Source organism: Misgurnus anguillicaudatus, chromosome 17, assembly GCF_027580225.2.
Source record: "Misgurnus anguillicaudatus chromosome 17, ASM2758022v2, whole genome shotgun sequence".
In the NCBI taxonomy this organism is placed as follows: Eukaryota; Metazoa; Chordata; class Actinopteri; order Cypriniformes; family Cobitidae; genus Misgurnus; species Misgurnus anguillicaudatus.
In genome coordinates, this window is record NC_073353.2 from 38,472,296 (window position 1) to 38,491,765 (window position 19,470).

The 19,470-nt window shown below is 37.1% G+C and overlaps 1 protein-coding gene across 1 annotated transcript in view; it reads right to left on the reverse strand.

The window, feature by feature from the left end:
- Positions 1-257: 257 nt before the first annotated feature.
- LOC129451983 (anosmin-1) overlaps positions 258-19,470 on the reverse strand; it is a 52,808-nt gene continuing 33,595 nt past the window's right edge. Inside the window, exons 5-14 of the mRNA XM_073854731.1 lie at positions 18,835-19,019; positions 18,095-18,224; positions 14,300-14,505; positions 10,650-10,794; positions 10,277-10,414; positions 6,853-6,941; positions 4,679-4,850; positions 4,214-4,428; positions 1,079-1,217; positions 258-982 (exon numbers count right to left, since the gene is read on the reverse strand). Coding sequence (XP_073710832.1) covers positions 933-982; positions 1,079-1,217; positions 4,214-4,428; positions 4,679-4,850; positions 6,853-6,941; positions 10,277-10,414; positions 10,650-10,794; positions 14,300-14,505; positions 18,095-18,224; positions 18,835-19,019 — 1,469 coding nt within the window. The 3' untranslated portion in view covers positions 258-932. The remainder of the gene's footprint in view (positions 983-1,078; positions 1,218-4,213; positions 4,429-4,678; positions 4,851-6,852; positions 6,942-10,276; positions 10,415-10,649; positions 10,795-14,299; positions 14,506-18,094; positions 18,225-18,834; positions 19,020-19,470) is intronic.

The following is a 19,470-nucleotide window of genomic DNA, read 5'->3' on the forward strand; positions in this document are numbered from 1 at the left end:
CAGATTTACTCAACGGGAGAACCAATATAAAAAAACGCAAATTAGTTCAGGATCAGAAATAATCAGAGCTGATGAGGTGCGGGTGATCTACCAACACCTGATGCGCTTGAGTTCAGCACCACACACATCTCAGCTAAACATTCAGGGTGTGAAATCCAAACTAACAAAGCCTTAAGACACTGAAAAGAACTGGAGGACAAAAAAATTAAAGTTTGTGCGTCAGTCACGAGATACAACAGAGAAACGCAAAACTAAAAGAGGTGGGATTATTTTATTACTTAAAAGTATGTACAGTATGGAAATAACACAAGACTATATGTACAATTCATGTTTTTACATTATGACTTTACAAGAAAAAATAAAAACACTGACCTGCCAATGCAGAAGAACAAACAAATAAACAAACACACAATACAAACAAATGAAGTGTTGAAATACACACACATAAATAAATATCAACATTCACTGACTGCACCACAACAAATATCTCTAGTGGAGAACATATAGACTTTACATCATTTCATTGAGTATTAATAAACACAACTGTTAATCTTTGCTAACGCTTTCATACCAAACAACAAACCTGAACTGAACGGCAAATTAAAGAAACTGGGAGAAAGCAAACAATCATTTGTCTGAAACAGAAATCATAACAGTGGTTCAATTGAAATGAGGTTGAATGAATCAGTTTGTTTTACATCAATCTCAATTCTCCAAATTCAGTTCCTGTACGACTCCAACAAGAGTCACACAAATCACTGAATCATCGTGACGTTTAACTTCATCCTCTACAGCGTTTAAGAGAATAAATTCACAAAGCAACCCGACTGTCTGAGATGATTTCTAAATCAATGAAGCTGAGATCTTTACAGTGTTGTCTCCATGATAAAACATCCATGTAAAGTTTTGATGCGTGACATGACGTGCTATCTTCAATGTTTCTCCACTGCAGATCTCTGATGGTTCTGCTTATGTCGAGCTTTCTGTGAGGAATAAAAACATCTTAAATCAATCTCAATATCGCACGAGAAGAATCATTCATTGATCTATAAATGAGTAACACGTTGTGTTTGCGTACTCTGTTGAAGTTGTGGTGGTTCGGGTGTCTGGAAGATCTTCATGGTTGCAGGTCCTTCACCTGCTGTAGTAATCACCTGTACTTCTAATCTGTAAAGCGATGCTGCTCTGAGGTTTGACACCACCAGGAAATTATGATCCTGAACACAAAATCACAAAACAAAAGCACAAAGTCAGTCTTACCGCATTTCTACCACTGACCTGCCCAGCAAAATATGTAATTAAAGGAGATGATGGAAGATCTTCAGCAGATGTTCTGACAGGCGTCTTTCATCATTTTTACTCCGTGTTTGTTATTAGTTCATTGGACGTGCGTGGTGCAGTTTTACTGAATAATCACAGAGGCATTTATAAACATGTCACAGAAATAATAAATGAATCCAATCTGATAATGATGACGCTGACTAACATTAAGCAAACAGGCTTTAATATCCTCTCACAGGAGATGAGTAAGGAAATGATCTGGCTGGACTCTGCGATGGAGTCTGATTTATCTCAGTCTGATTGGAGGTTCTGCCGCTGGACACAAAGATGTAAATAGAAAAACATTATAATGTGATTTTGGTTTCTGCTGTTGTAAATGGAGTGTGAGGACAGTCTGTTCTTGGAGGAGTGTTTGTGATGGACGACTTCTCCTGTGTGTTTGACAGCACTGATGTATGAACGGAGACCAGCTCCAGATTTCATCACAGACAGCAGGGAGATTACATTAATACCTCTAATACTCACAATAGCATCAGTGAAGATCCTAAGAGCAAACGCTGGACAACAGCGAGCTCAGCTGCTCAGGTCAATGATGATGCTCATGTGTTTGTGTAGTAACACACGCTCGCTTCAATATATGAGTGTCTTAGGACTCATTTGTGTCGTGTGTGGTGTCTGACTGATGAACAAAAACTAAAACTGCTCTTAGTTACTTTCTATCTTTAAATGGTTTTGTGTAAACTGAAGAATTACTGGAGTGACTGGAGTTGATCCTCAAACAGTATCTACTCAGAGAAAACTAGTGGACTAGTCAGTCTGTGAATCTGTTTACATCATATCTCACCCTGAACCACAAAACCAGTCATATGTAGCATGGGTATATTTGTAGCAATAACCAAAAGCGAGAGCTGTCAAAGAGTAATTGCGATTAATCAAAATACAAAATACAGCCCTATACTATTTTATGGGTCAAAATGATCATTTTAATAAGTCAAATTATTATTTTTATGCCAAAAATCATTAGGATATTAAATAAAGATCATGTTCCATGAAGATATTTTGTACATTTCCTACCATAAATATATAAAAATTGATTTATCATTAGTAATGTGTGTTGCTAAAAAATCTTAAGGACCATTTGGATTTCAATATTTAAATTTTTTGCACTCAGATTTTAGATTTTCAAGTAGTTGTATCTCAGCCAAGTATGTCAGCTTATTTATTTAGCTTTCAGGTGATGTATGAATCTTAATAAAAAAAAATTACCTTTGTGACTGGTTTTGTGGTACAGGGTCACATATAAATCAGACACTACACAGAGTGCTGCATCAGGGATCTGATTTGTGCAAGCACCGCAGTTTTTTGTGATGTAAAGTGAATCTCTAGTGAGTTTTAGTTATGCTGACTAAACTTTGTGAGAAAAGGACCATATTTCAAAGTTTTGGGCTGTTATTATTAGGGTTGGAAAATTCCAGAAATTTTCAAGGCTGGAAACTTCCCATGGGAATTAACTGGAAAATATGGAAATTAACAGGAATATGTGGGAATTAATGGGAATATATGGGAATTAACGGGAATATATGGGAATTAACTGGAATTACCTGGAATATATAGGAATCAATGGGACTATATGGGAATTAACAGAAATATATGGGAATTAACAAGAATATATGGGAATTAATTGAAATATATGGGAATTAACGGAAGTTAATGGGAATAAACTGAAAGTTGCCTACATCAACTTCAACTTTATTTGTATAGCACATTTAACATGTCAAGAGTCAAGTACTGCACAGATTCACATCAGCTAACACATAACAACACTGTCAAAATACCTCAACACTCAATTCACATTAAAAGCCAAAGAATAAAAATATATCTTGAGCAAAGTCTTTAAACACTTAAGCCTTTGGCTCTTTTTATATGAAATGGTAAACCATTCCATAATTTAGGTGCAGCTACTGAAAATGCTCAGTCTCCTCTATTCTTACGCCTAGACCGGGGAACATCAAGAAGCATCTGATTAGATGACCTCAATGATCTAGCCAGAGTATGGACATGTAGCAGTTCTGATAAATAAGAAGATGCCATACCATTAAAAATCTTAAACACAAACAGTAAAATTTTAAATTAAATTCTAAAACAAACCGGAAGTCAATGCAGCGAAGCCAAAACTGGGGTAATATGCTCCTGTTTCTTTGTCCTGGTTAAAAGCCAAGCCGCTGCATTTTCAACCAACTGCAAACGTTGAAGAGATTACTGATCTAAACCTACATAAAGTACATTACAGTTATCCGATCGAGGCATTATAAAAGCATGGATTACCTTCTCAAACTCTTTGTGTGCCAAGTAAGGCTTAACCTCTGCTAGCAATGTCAATTGAAAGAAACTAGATTTTACAACAGAACTTATCTGTTTCTCAAATTTAAAAACACTATCAAAAATCACCCCAAGGTTCTTTGTAAATGGACAAATATGTGAACTTAAGTCACCAAGTACATCAACACCAGCACCAAGGTGAACAGATTACTGTACCACCCAAAAGTTTGGACACATTACTATTTTTTTATGTTTTTAAAAGAAGGCTCTTATGCTCATCAAGCCTGCAATCATTAATATTAAAATGATTTCTGAAGGATTTTTGATCCAATAAATCCAGGCTTGATTAGTGTAAGTATCAGGATACTTCAGAGTTTGTATTACCTTGCATGCATGTCTGCTTATAACCAAACAAAATGTTTATGTATGTTTGAATAAGATATTTTATATAAATTTCCCAAAATGTCCAAATAATTCCAATAAATTACCATTAAATTCCAATTTGGAATATTTCCAAAATAAGCTACCATGGAAATTTACCAGAAACTTTCCACCCCTTTTTGTCATATGTTTTGAGATGACAGTGTTATATATTCTTATCTGTGAGACTTACAGGAGGCAGAATCTGAGACTGAGAGATGATGCTATTGGGCAGTCCGTCCTGTCGGCTCTCTGTGGTAACCTCTGCCCACGTGACCTGGAAACCTGTGATCGGTTGATGCGTCTGGGGACGCGACACCCTCCAAAGAAAATGAGCTGTGACGTTGCCGCCGCGGAAGGTGAAGGCCGCAGTCAGGTTTACAGGTTTAGCTAAAACCTTCGATGGTGCTAGAGGATCAAAACCAGAAAAACATGATGTCAAAACAAGAGAAAGTGAAACATGAAATGTCACTGTAATGAGAGATGCTGGTGCCAAGTGATCGTGCGTGTAAAACGAAACATTTATTTTGGCACAATGATTGAGTGTTAGATTCAATCCAGAATACAAATGCGATGAGGTCAGTTGATCAAAACACAAAAGGCTTTAAAATCAATCACAAGTGTCTGATCAGAGCATGAGACGTGAAGTTTGGCTTACTCGTGTCTCCGGGACAAGCGATGGGTTTGTGGCTTTTGCTCTGGAGCGTAGCACAGGAGGGTGTCAGGAAACTGATGCTCTCGTCTTTGGATCGTTTCTTAGCGTTCAGCGTGTGGACTGTGACTCTGTACTTACAGGAGAAGAGCAGGTTGGGAAGATTGATGTAGTTCTCCTGTGAGACAGACACATTCATCAAACACTCACAGAAATGCCAACAGATAGAGGTGGGCGGTACCACCAAAAATCCATTTCACGGAATGAGTCATATTATTTCACAGTAACGCTATATTTCACGGTTTCACTGTGTCTTAGGCCACCACCACCAGACTTGTTGTTTTAGAGATTTTAATGTCCATCCATATTTATTTTTCAATCTATTTCATTAAGATACAAACAGAAAATACAGAAAACATGTACAAAAAAAATTAAAAATTAATTTTCAGTAAATGTCTTCTTTAGGCATCGTCTGTGTTTAGTGTGACCTCTCTTGGCACTAAACACATCTTGAGCGTTTTCAAGCAGAATAAAGTAGCCTAAAAAGATTTTTAATTTAGATTTAAGAGATCCTGTAGTTTCCTGCTATTACTCAAGCGGAAGGGGAGTTTACCCTTAAAACTTCAGTTTTTTATTTTTATACAGTTTTTAATACTATATAGACATTTCCTGTATTTTCTGGATGTACTCTATAAAAAACAATTATATATGATCACTATAACATTGCAAAAACAACAAATCTAATTCTGGCATGGTGGCCTAAGATTTTGCACAGTTCTGTACGGTATTTTGTCAGCTTTATTGTTTATATTGTTTTTGAAATATAAAAAATTGCCATTCACTTATTAACTAAATGCTCACCCCAGTTTTAAAAGTATAATTAGTATTAAAGTAAAAATGCACTAAAGATAACAAAAGATAAGTCTTAATAGACACAATCTTGTTTTTAAACCAGTTATTTATTATAGGCTATTGAAGATATAGTATGCATTGTATTTTGTATTTATGCATACATTACATTAAAAAGTATGAATATGCACAAACCAGACAGGGAAATAGCTATACTGTACATGAGATCTTAAGATATGTTGTTTTATTCAAAAATGTCCAGAAGCAGTAACGCAGCTCTATCCAAATGCAAACACATCTATTAAACAGATGTCACTTTTGGTTAAATTGCACTAGTTTAACATCATTCCAGTTAACGACGAACTTGTTATGACGACGTCTGTCACGTGATGTATCAACATGGCGGATGTAGTACGTACAAATTCATTCATACTATCTATATTTGATACTATATAGTATCTACTGTATTAACAGTCGATGAGTAGATTTAAATGAGATTTAAGATGCAGCCTCAGTCCCACACTCACTTATTTACATTACGCAGAATGTACAGAATAGAAAAATCTGTTATGTCTCACATTTTATTTCACAGTAAAGTAATATACTCCCATACCAGCCCTACCAACAAGTCATGTGACCTGGAGGAGTTCAACTACAACTAGACTTTCACATTTTATATAGAAAATGATGCTATGGTGTTGCTTACTGGTCCAAGTCTCTGCTCTGTATAAGTGACTCTTTTGTGTTTTTGTAACATTTGTGTGTTTTATTGTCCAGTAAGAGTGGTAATGCTCACATTAAACATGATGTCTGTGAACAGAAGTGGGGCTGTGATGTCATGAGACTGACAGAATATCATAGATTTAGGTCACCACCCAAAACACCCTAGCAACCTCATATTTTCTGTAATTTAAAGAATGTCAATTGAAATAAAGCGTGAAGAAGTATAAAAGCATCCAAACTTTGACAAGCGTACGGAGACATTAGGACTGAAGTATAGAGGAACGCCTCTGGAATCTCTTGTGTTTCCCAGTCGTCTATTGAAGCAGTAATGAACGTGTGGACGCTCTGAGCTCCAGCGGACGGTCTGATGAATTTAATCTGCTTCCTGGAAATGTTGTTTTAACGCATGTGTTTTATTAGGCACCGGACCACATTTTCACCACATCATTTGAAACAACACTCCCTAATTTGCTTGCAGTAATGATGAGGAATAACTCTTTAAAGACTTTACAGAGCCAGAGGATCTTGGCTTATACAGCGGTGAACGTTAAAGACACATGGAGGATTTGTAGGATTTGGTGTATGACTGATGAAGGTTAACAATCTACCTGAGTGATGGATTTCTGGGTTTCTCTGCTCTGGTTGTGACTGCAGTGTTCAGGCGTCCATTGAACGTGATAACGCTTCACAAATGAATCTGGAAAAATCAAACATGAACAAACACTCAACACATCAGACATTTAGTCTGTAAAGTATTAAACGGCATCATTTACAGATATTTTCATGACAAACTTCTTCTTTTGTGTCCTGTTAAGTTTACAGCATCATACGGTACACAGCTCGAGTCTGTCTGTGTGTTATTATACAGTAGATCTGTTAATCAGTGCTGTTTATGCAGCGCTGTGAGTTTATTATTCATCACGCTGTGCCGCTTGGACGTGAAATGAAACTTTTCAAATTAATAATTAAGTTACGCTGGCTGATCAGAGAGACACGACTGCGGTCAGAGAGATAAAAGAGCCTTTGAAGACTCCGACCCGAAAGCTCACGAGCCTGGAAACACTTCTGGAAGAAGAAGAAAGGAATTGCAGCCGGAGAGAAGAAGGAAACTATACTGTCTAGAATAAACAAAGAGCTGCGTACCAAACCTAAACATGCTGACTTCTCAGGGCACATACAGGCTGGCATTCATGCAATATTAAGAGGGGGGGTAATGCTATTTCATGCATTCTGACTTATTAACACAGTTTAAGAGTTGTAATCCTCATGCTAAACAAATGCAAAGTGTTAAAAAGCAGTATTTCTGGGCAAAACTCACGCCTCCTCTTTCCTTTTCGGAAAGTTTTTTTTTAACATGGGTACTTGTTACGCATCAGTGACCCCATATTCCTTTTATGGGCACTTCCCCCGGAAAAGCACGCCCACATGTCAATCAGAGTGAGAGCAAGAACAACGAGAACGCTCAAACACTCATTAGCTTTGTTTTATATCAAGACTCAAAAATGACATGAAAAAAGAAGAAAAAAAGAAGTGTGTTTTTGGATGTAAGGAGAAAAAAGTCTTGTTCAGCTTTCCAAGTAAGTCAGCATTATGGAAACAATGGATATAGTTTGTTTATCCGGGGTAACAGCGGAGTTTTGCGTGTGTGTTTGTTTAACAGTCCCAACCGGGTCTTGAGTCGCAAGCGGTAAGTAAAACTGCATCAAATGTCTGTGTTTTGTTGGCAATCGGCTTATAAATGACACAAACATGAAGTGAATCATAAGTTATCCAGAAATAATGTTTTGTATGTCGCTCTTCCCGCTGGATGCCAACATTTGCTAGAGCTGATCTGTCTTTTATCAATCTGATAAAACTAAAAACTCTTTAAAGATATGAAGGATGTAATAATACCAACACAGTCTCAAGGCAAGTCGCGTTATAGTAACGAAAATTTTGATTAATTTATTCGTGTTTGATGACACGAATTTCCGCTGTTTTTCTTGTCTCTGGGGACAAATGTCTTTTTCGTCCTTCCCAGCATGAATTTCTATCAATGGCTGTTCGTGTCTGTGGCACGACTTTCTTTATCGTGTCATTTTATATTTTGTTTTCTCATTGTTCTTTTCTATTTTTAAATCATTGTCGCTTTATAAAATATAAAATGACACGATAAAGAAAGTCGTGCCACAGACACGAACAGCCATTGATAGAAAATCGTGCTGGGAAGGACGAAAAAGACATTCGTCTCCAGAGACACAAAAAACAGCGGAAATTTGTGTCATCAAACACGAATAAATTAATCAAAATTTTCGTTACTATAACACGACTTGCCTTGAGACTGGGCTGAATAATACTCTATATGTACTCAAGATTAACATGAGATGAGCAGAAACAGTGTGTCTTATGTGAGCTTTAAGATTCATTTAACAGGTTTGTTTGTTACATGTGTGCTTCAATGATATCCCACAAGTCTGTGCGTGCAGTTTAGCAATTAGTAACAAGAATAAAAATGAGATTAAAATATGCTAAACCACAGAATAATACATGAATACTAAGCCAGTTATTGGTTGAGAGTTATTGAAATCTGGACTTTATAAGCTCCAGTGTGCTGTATGATTTTAGGTCAGGTAAGGTGTGGTGTTTTGAAAGATGGTCTGAATATAGTTTAAATATGAAAATTCACTGTCATCATTCACTGGCGATCATGTTGTTTCAATAATGATGTAACTTCTGGTCTCTTTCTCACACAGCTGATGTTGGACTCAAGGGAAATATAGTGCACGCTCATGATTTCTCATTGTAAAGAAACGAGTGAGGAGAATTAAAAACATACGTGTGAGTACACGATGACTACATGTTCTTTTGAATGAAGCGTTTCTTTAAGATGAAGAACAGAAGTGAGATTACATCTCTGACATAGACGACTGTAACAGACCCAGTCAAAACTCCTCAATCAACAGAGCCAATCAGAAACCAGCACGAGCCACCACAAACCAGCAGTATCACACTGGGCTTTATGCATCACAGATTGTGAAAGTGCCACAGTAATTCACCGTTGATTACATGAATGTGAGACCAGCAGGATTTTCACGGCCCTGTCAAATTACATAAAGCTCTTATAAAAATAAACTTCAACACATGAACACATTAAGGATCAATGTTTGTGTATCTATGAAATGTGTTACAACATACTGTGTTTGATTTCTAGAAACATTAGATTATATACGCCCTTTTTATAGTCTGCCGCCATGTTGATTCCAAACTGAGGCAGTGAGGGATGGAGGTCCAGAGCGTTAACTTTAAACCTATTGTTTTGTATCACCCTTACGAAAATTAACCATGTTTTTTTTGTGGTAAAAGTGTAGTAACAATGGTTGTTTTTTGGTGTATTGATTACTATTAGCAAAATTATGGTTTTACTACTGTAACCATATTTTTTGTTTTAACTGTAGTAAAACCATGGTTAATTTTCATAAGGGCAGGATGCTGCTCATTCAGAAATACATCTACACATTTACAAATTTCCACAGGACAAAGAACCTTTAAAAAAATGTATGTTTTAAAGAAAAGTGTGCATGCTTACAACAATAGAAGTTAGAGATTAGCCAACAAAACAGTTATTATGCACACATTGCCCTGCTCTTCTCTCAAAATAAGGTCATATGTCCTTCCCATTTTAATAATCCATGATTCTGAGGTTCTTTGTCATGTGGAAATTTGTAAAATGGTGTATTTTCTGTGTTTTATTGGCTGAATGAGCAGCATCCTGATACAAAACAATAGGTTTAAAGTGCATGATTTGGACGTCCGTCCCTCACAGCCTTAATGATTATTAAACGGCGCTGTGGAGTTCTTCATACTTATTGGTCGGTGATAATATTCCGAATTGTATTATTCTGCTTCACATCCTGATCAGCCTGTTGGGATTGGCTCAACCTTATCCCTTACTTAAATGCCATAAAAATAAGAATTTATGAAATACACATGTATATTTAATATATGTTTGCTGCACATGGGTGTAGTGTTTTTACAGGTTTATATTTCTAGTACCTGCACGCTTCTTCCAGTAGATTCGTAGCTGTAGTTGTCCATCTTGATAATAAGGTGTGCCGACCTCCAGAGCACCTGCGACTCTCTTTCCCAAAACAGAACTGAGACCGGGAATCTTCCTCCCCTTAGACACGGGATCTACAGAAACATAATAAACGAAACATTAGTTTGTGTGTAAACTCTCAATCGATCTAATTCTCATTGCTTTAGTTTGTCTGTCTGTAGTGAATATTTAACACAAGCATCCTAAAGCTCCACTACAGCTGTGCAATCTATTATCATTATACATTTATGAACATTTTGATGAAAAAATGAAACATATTGCGATGATATTTCTGAGTGTATAAGTAATGAGATGATGATTTGATCGTACTGGAGCGGTTGTGTTCTTGTGGGCTGAAGCTGATGAATGCTTTAGGGCTCTTCAGTCGTATTTGACCCCAGTAAGTCACCGCCTGAATCTCTACATTATAACTGTGATTGGCCAGAAGTCCATCGAGTTCAACCGAGTGTTCAGCCTGAAATAAAGAAAGAGAGAGAAAAGAATCAAACACTGAACTTTAATATCACATTAAATCAGCTGTTAAATCTGAATCATCTGCAGGCTTGTATTTATACTTTAGCACTTTATTTCTAAAAAAAAAGAATGTATTTATAAATATAGTAAGTGTGAAATGGTTGCTATTAATTTAATTCATGTTATATTTTCTAGAGATGCACCGATATATCGGCCAATAATCGGTATCGGACATTAAAAGCAATTTTTCACACTATTGGCCGATAGTTTCTTTCTATCTCTCTTTCCTTTTAAACGCCATGCCAGCTTCTAAGGCTATATTCATTGTTAGAATAAAGTCTAATTATATAAAGTAAGACTAGAATAGATGTTTAAAATTCATTTTATCTAAAAATCCTAGAACTATGTTTGAATTAACTTGATTAAAACTTTCTCAAAAGTATCAACAGAATAAAAAAGGTTTCCCTGAAGCAAAAAAAATATTTATAAATATAGTAAGTGTGAAGTGATTGCTATAAATTTCATTCATTATATATTTTCTAGAGATGCAATGATATGTCAGTCTATAATCGGTATCGGCCGATAAAAGCAACTTTTCATACTATCGGTGATAGTCATGGCTGATATATTCTGTCAATCAAAAGAGAACAGAAAAATGCAATGAATTTAAGCTCTGTGTATAGAAAATTTAATGAAACATTACTTGTTTAATCATTAGTGTAATGTAAGAAATTAATATTCCTAATTCAGTTAATGCAAATTAATATAACCCCTAAACTATCGGTAACAGCATATATCCGTCTGGAATATCGGCTGTTGGTATTGGTAGAAATTTTTTTATTAGTGCATTTCTAATATTTTCATAACTTCTTAAGGTGTTTCACAGCATATAAAAGCAACAATATCTTATTATTATTATCTTTAAAACAAGTTCAACGTTTCAGTTTGTAGACATAAAGACTTTTTTATAAATCAAATTAGGATCAGACTTCAGAGTCTCAGCTAAAGTTCAAAATCAATGTCAGATAAGCGCATTGGAAACACATGTCTTCTCATCACATGAACTCATGATATCAGGCACCCAGCTTCTGTTTTTTGAGTTTCTATCTAAAGCACATTCCTCCAGCAGCGTGCCATTGATTTGATTTAGTTAGTATTACTCCAGCTAGTTTTGACATTCCAGCCTCTGCAGGTTACTAAAGTAAACCCTGAGGTGATGAAGTGAAAACCAGCGGTCTATGTGTCAACAGACAGATCGTGTGTCTGAGAGTTTATGAACACCTTCACTTTGGGTTTGGTTTGAAACTGCACGTGTCGCTGTCAACAATCTTCTCAACTACATGAAGTCATTATGTTAAACTGATCAGTAGTAGATGCTTTCATGGGTTCCTGCTGTGGGGTTTACGAAATAAAACACTGCCAGAACTTTCTACAGCAGCTCACAGTTCTCACAGGTGATGGGAAAAAACACTTTTGCCAAAACACAATCATAGTGTTGAATCTGACCTACAGAGAAATATAAAAAAATCTAGAATAAAAGTCTGGACACATTTATGCCTCAATCTCTACAAACGTACAAAGTCTGAAATGAGATAAGCACACAATAAATTGTCTATATGGGCCAATCCACTGAAGCGGTGACATTTGGGTTCCCAGTCAGGACATTATATGTATAAAACTAACTCTTAAATACATTTTATTAAGCAAAGTGTCCTGCATGTTAATCCAACACCAAATTTAAATGATACCATTTATTACATAGAAAAACAGCATTTTTATTTGCCCCTGCTCTCTCTCTATATACTTTACCTTTAAATATAAAGCATACAATTCATTAGATATCTGTATTTTTTTTTCATTTTTGTGTGGTTTCATATCCCATCTTTGCTTTAAATGTTTTTTCATTTTAAAAAATCATAATATTTTAGATAAAATGCACATTTTAGTTATGTCATCAGGATTTGACTCAGTCCTGTTATCTATCACGTTCCCCCCTCTAAAAACCTGTGAATATCCCACAAGTCACATTTTCAAGAGGAAGTGACATCATCTAGATCTTCTGAAGACCAAAAGTCACTTTCTCTTTTTTATTTACGTATATTTTATGATATTGATGCTGTGACTGGGAATATCAATCTTAATTCTTTAATGTTATTGGTTTATTTTAAAATAAAACATTTTGGTCAATCACAAGAATCTGCTCAGCATCGTCATGCTATTAGGAAATAGTCCTGTTACCAAAATGCCTTCATCCTCCATTAAGAAACCATGTTAAAAATAAACTAGTTAACTGAGATTGACCAATAGTAAAATATGTGTATTATTAGATATAGGGCCAGTTTTACTAAACGGGGCAAATTGCTGCGAGAGCACAATTCCAAAAAAAGCACCTATAGGAGTGGTAATATCTGCAGGTTATTTACTAAAAAGGCACAAATTAAATAACACAGACGTAACAGCTGATTTCCATAATGATCAACGCAATCTACTAAGAGCAGTGCAGATTAGTTCAGGGTTGGAAATAATCAGAGCTGATGACGTGCTGGTGATCTACTAACACCTGATGAGATTGAGTTCAGCACCACAGACATCACAGATAACAAAGACATAATATACTGAAAAGAACTGGAAGACAAAAAGATGAAGGTTTACAAGAGGTTTTGAAACACCTGCTATTGTTTGACTTCTCCTAGTGACTCATTTATTTACTTCAGCAAATAATACATGGCTTGGCAAACAATATTCCTGAATAAAATGTTCCTCTGGCATTCCAAATAAACTGTTACGTGTTAAAAAATCCTCTGCCTTGTATACCAGATGCTCTCTGATCTCTCTTATCAGTAACAATTGCAGCCATTTAAATCGCAAAATGATTTAAGACATGCTTTTTTGGTGTTAAATTATGGCGCAAATATCAGTAATATCACACGCGCAAACATAAGTAAATTGCATTGTTTGAATCATTCAAATAATCTCTTCCCATAAATGTTGCATCTGAAAGGGAAACTCCTAGAAATGCATATGCAATAAGATCATTTGCAAAATTAACCAGGCCACACCTTTTCAGCACTAATGATCCACTGCGCGTCTTTAGTAAATCCTTACAGTCGTAATTTAACAGCAAAATGATATTAGTAAATCTGGCCCTTAAGTGTTAAAAAAGATCTACTTCAGTAGCTGCAAATGGCACTGATTCGGTGAATTAAAGTATAATAAGTTCTATAATATTTTATATTTCATTCATTTATAGTTTGGTGACTTTTCTAGTGTTCTTAAATACTAATAGATATTGTGTGTCCAGACACTTACTGCTCGTGTAGGAAAACTTTGAGCAAAAATCTTCCAGTGTCTGTTTCACAAATGGCAGATATACAGCAGTTTACATCAGATGTCTCTCTGTGTGTTTATATCTCTGGTTGTGATTTGCTGTGTTGGATCGGCGGATCCTTCTGTCCTCATAACAGCCACCGGCCACACATTAGCAAACATTAGAAAACCACATTTACCCCATCTGTGGTCTTTCTTCTCTTTCTTTTAGACGGCACTGGTGACTTTCCAGGAACACTCCAACTCCAGAAGACTTTGAAGTGGTGGACAGGGATGTCAGACTCTGCAGGAAGAGTCCAGTTCAGTCGGACCGTCGTCAGGCCATCTTGGTTCACGGTGATGTTAGTTACTCTCAGTCCAGATGGAGTTGGAGGAGGAGATGGGTCTGATCACAACACAACATTTGACATCATCAGAAACTAAACATACAGATACATAATCCACACTATCAGCTGAAAGAGATCATCAGACCAGCGAGAACATTTCACAACAGATAAAAACACACCAAACCAATTACAGAACAAGCACAGGTCTTCTTGAGTCCAAAGAAATGTACCCGACCCGAAAGGACCCAAATCACTTTTTATCCGAACCCGATGTGCATAAATATATTTTTTAAAGAAAGATCTGACCCGAGTCCAACCCAACCCAACCCCTTGGCAATTTTTTGAACCCGGCTGAACCCGAATGTAAACAGCACCGATGTGTGTGCAGTCTGCAGCCATGCATGAACAAGTCAGACAGTTTGTAAACAATTTGGCCCACTGCTCCATTTATTTTCATTTGTTATCTGACGATGACACCACAAACCTCTTTGTGCATTCAAAATTGATTGACATGTCTGGCCATTCAGCAAAAGTGCATTTTTTTTTAATTACCCAAGACGCTATGCCGCTAATATTATACGCGACCCGTGTCCGAGGCAAACATGAAACTTTTAGACCAGAATCCACTCTGGTCTTGAGTCAGACCTCAGGTTTTTGGATCTATGTGAACCCGTGAACACACGGCGGCACACGGAAACAGACGGCGGCCGAGTAACACATCTGTTCTGCGCCTGCGTGAGATAAAATTACTTTCTGAAAAGCAGGTGGCAGTAGTTGGTGTTCAATACTCAAAACGGGAAATAGGAAGAGCAAGTGACCGCAGTGATTCACCACAAACAGATTCATGATATTTCTGTAATGTCTTATGAGCCGTATCTATTCACGTATTTAAATGAGATACCAAAATTTGTTTAACATTCAGTGCGTTCCCTCTCGACTTCATCATTTGGTTGTTTGTCACTATCTTATTATGCGCTGGTTGGCTATGCCGAACAGCCAATTAGAATGATCAAACTCCCAGACCAGTGCCACTGCCGATTCAACGGCCGATAAAGGCGAAGATGACCGACTTTAGCGAATGGTGCAGAGAAATGAAGTCAGATGATGCTCAAAACAACCATCGGCTTAGAGTTTACCGGGCTTAACGCGGTTTAAAATGACATGACAGGACAGAAGAGAACATTACACAATACACCAATGATACACTGGTAACAATTTAACTGACACTTTATTAAAAATTAATCTAGCTGTGCTGAAGGATATCCTGTTTTCATCATAGTAATCATGCCAGCATGAAATAAAAAACTGACTCTTTTTCCTTTCTTATTATGTTTCTGTTGTATAATGATGGCTAAGATCCTGACTGTCATTGAGAACACCAGACGGTTAAATGAATGGTGTACATCTGAGGGTTATGATGTCATTCAGTGTGCTATCCAATGGGATTTCAATATGAAAACAGTCCAGACAGACGACAAATCACTGCCTGTTATGCACCTGAGAGTCACATGATAGAACCAAAACAACAACTGAGCACTAATACAGAAATATTTTATACAAATGATGATTTAATCAACACAGAATCAGCTTTGTTACTCATATCAGATTGAGGTTATGACATCACAACCCCTTTCATTTCATATTCAACACCCACAACATACAACTGTTTTAAACCTAGACTTCTGAGTAGAGCTGTGACTAACGATTATTCTGTTTTCAATTAAACGACTAATAAAAAAAAACTAAATATTTACTCATTTAGATTTTTCACTTATAATAGCTAAATAAGGCACGTGTAGAAGTGTACTTTTAAAAATGTAAAAGCCACGCAGCGTTTTACTAGTCTGTTTGATTTTGATATTTTAAGCCCTAAAGACATTCTTCTTTAACAAAGCATTCACATAAAATGTCAAGTATATGTACTTATCCCGCAATAGCTAGTTTGTCCAGAACAAAGCATTCACATAACTCATCTGGGTAATATACTTATGCCGCAATAGTTAGCCTGTCTGGAACCGAGCGGATTTTAAACCACAATACTGTATAACCACATGCGAACGGCCCCTACGCTAATAGGCTGTTTTTCTCTCCCTGTCTCGTCCTCGACCCTGAGGACAATGAGACAAACAGACCCAGTTCTTGCTGCTTTGAAGGTCATCACACCACTGATCTATACTGGCTGCCCTTCACCGTGATGCCCAGCCGATACGCGATACCCATTTCCTATCCCTATCATGTTTATATATAAATTTATATTAATCTCTCTCAAGGGTTTTTGTCCTCCTAGGAGTTTTCCCACAGGATTTTTCTCCTAGGGGGGGTTTTTCATCCCTGGGAGAGTCAGCCAACATTGGCTTAACTTAGCACTTTCCTGTATACGTTACATTATTACTACGCTCGCTTGTACGGTTTATTATTAGCCGCTGTTCTCTTCATCTTATATTATCTATAGATTATTCTGTGTTTTTCCCTACATCTACTCATGTAAAGCTGCTTTGAAACAATTAACAACTGTGAAAAGCGCTATATAAATAAAATTGAATTGAATTGAATTGAATTGAATTAAAGGTGTTGAAGAATGTAAAACTGACTGTTGTTGAGTTAGCGCTATATGCTAGTTAATGCTATATGCACTTAATTAAAGGACGAAATTGCGCCTTTACTAACAAGCGCTCGTTTGTGCTTTTGCTTTTGTCATTGTCCTGTCAGGGTTGCCAGATCTGCATAACAAAACCATCCCAATGGCCATTCAAAATCTAGTGATTATTCACAGCAAAATACCAACAACTAATGAACCAAATCCTTTCATCTCTAACCCAAAGACAAACATCAACCTACAAAAAGCACAATTTAGAACCAAAAGACAGAGGACCTGGCAACACTGCTTTGCTTTTAACCTAGCTGGTCATGGAGTGAGAAGAATATGCGCCTGATAAACGTGCAGCTGGCGTTGTATGAAGCAAAAGTGCCTGACTTTAATTATACGGTAAGTGCACAGCTCGCGCTGTATGAAGCAGACGCGTGTCCGCTGTCTGACGGTGGTGCGGGAGCATGTGACGTCACAGACCAACTAATCGATAATGAAATTGGTTGTCATCGATTATTATCGATTAGTTGTTGCAGCCCTACTTCTCAGTGAAGAAAACATGTGATGCTGTCTCATGAGAAGTCATCTTAGATGCCCTACAATGTTGTCTACGTAGTCGGTTGACTGTGTAATGGAACAGAGCTATAATGAAACGCATACAGTCAGTAGAGATCTCATTTGTTCTCACCATATGAGCTTCTCAATGATGGCATAGATTTCACACAGTCTGGCTTTACCTCATTCCTCCTGGCAAGCAAACAGTCCTGACACGCTGTTTTACAGCCTCACACCAGTCAAGGTTACTTATACACCATGTGTGAGAGATTGTGCTCTTATTACTACTATTATTCTCATCTCAACAGCAGAAGTAAATCTCTGAGCGAAGAGCAATAAAAGGTTTATTAAAGGAATAGTTCAGCCAAAAACAAACATTTCTGAAAGAAAGAAAATGCAGTCCTTGACATTTCTGTCCTTGACTAAAACAGATCAAAGGTGCCACCTGTTTTAACTGTAAACTGTGGAGGGATATCAGGTGTCGGGCCACCAATGAAGAGACTCACCTCTGGATGAGCGGAAGTGTTTACTGGGAGCCGTGAACCCGCGGGTGCCGTGAACGTTGACCGCCGCCACGCGGAACTGATACCACCTGCTCGGTCTGATGTCGGACAATGTGACACGCTCTTCGGCAATCTGAGGGTCATAAAGGTCACAACCAGAGGTTAGGGGTCGCGTACATTTAGTGCTGAATATGAGCTTGGAATCGGATCTATTTTAAAACTTGAAAGAGAGGACGCTTATTAAAAGCTGAGGTGTTGCGAGAGACATTTCTGCATCCTCCTTGTGTTTCACGTGGTGTCGTTTGAAGGAACAGAAGGAGATCCTTTCTGGGTTTAGTACAATGGTAGCTCATTCTGACTCACAGTTAGTAAAGCATGAAAGGACAGATGGCTTGCTGATTATTCTCCACATGATGAAATACATAAAGATGAGAATTTCAGGCCAAGCTGGCTTTTATTGTCATTTCAACCATGTACAGCTAATACGCAGTGAAACAAAACAGTGTTTTCATCGAGGACCAAGGTTATACGCTACATACAACAACTCAAGACCTGGAGCAAAAGTGTAGGTGGTCTGCCAAAATCAAACATTTACAAACTATTGCAGGAGTCATGTTTTTATATCATCATCACTCTCTGGTATTGTGTCTCATGTCATGAGCACTGCATTTTTACTACTCTGTGTGAACGAGTTAATTTACTTGTGTATTATGTTGATCTAGCAGGTGATGATGATGACTGACCTGTGCCACATCCTGCCACTGGGTGCCATCATCTTCACTGGGGTGAATGCCAAAGTTCCACCGGCGCTGGAGAACATACAGAACCGGTTCTACTGAGATATTGAACCGAGATGACCAGCGTATCTCAAGTTCTCCTGACGGCTGCTCTTGGAACATCAACTCCTTCCTGGGCTTCAGAGGAGCTCCTGACAGACAGACAGACAGACATTTATTTCATGATATGTGTCCTAATACTCCACTGATGCCAGTATGCAGACATATCCATCCATTTCAAGAGAAAATAATTCAATGAGATATCTGTGTGAAGAATTAATCAAAAACAATTCAATTCAATTTTATTTATATAGCGCTTTTTACAATTGCTCAATTGTTCCAAAGCAAACATTAACAAAAACCAGAGAAAGCACAGAAAAATCAAAGGACAACAAAAATAGAAAAATACAGCAGCTAAGATTAAACCGTACAAGTGAGCATTAATGTAACGTATAGAAGAAAGATCTAAGTTAAGCCAATGATTTCAGCTGACTCCTCTGTGGGGAAAAAGTCCTAGGAAGAAAAAACAGATATTACCATTCTGGTTATGTAGAATATAAATAAAATCAGCGTTTCTGCTGTACATTAACAGACTCTGAAACC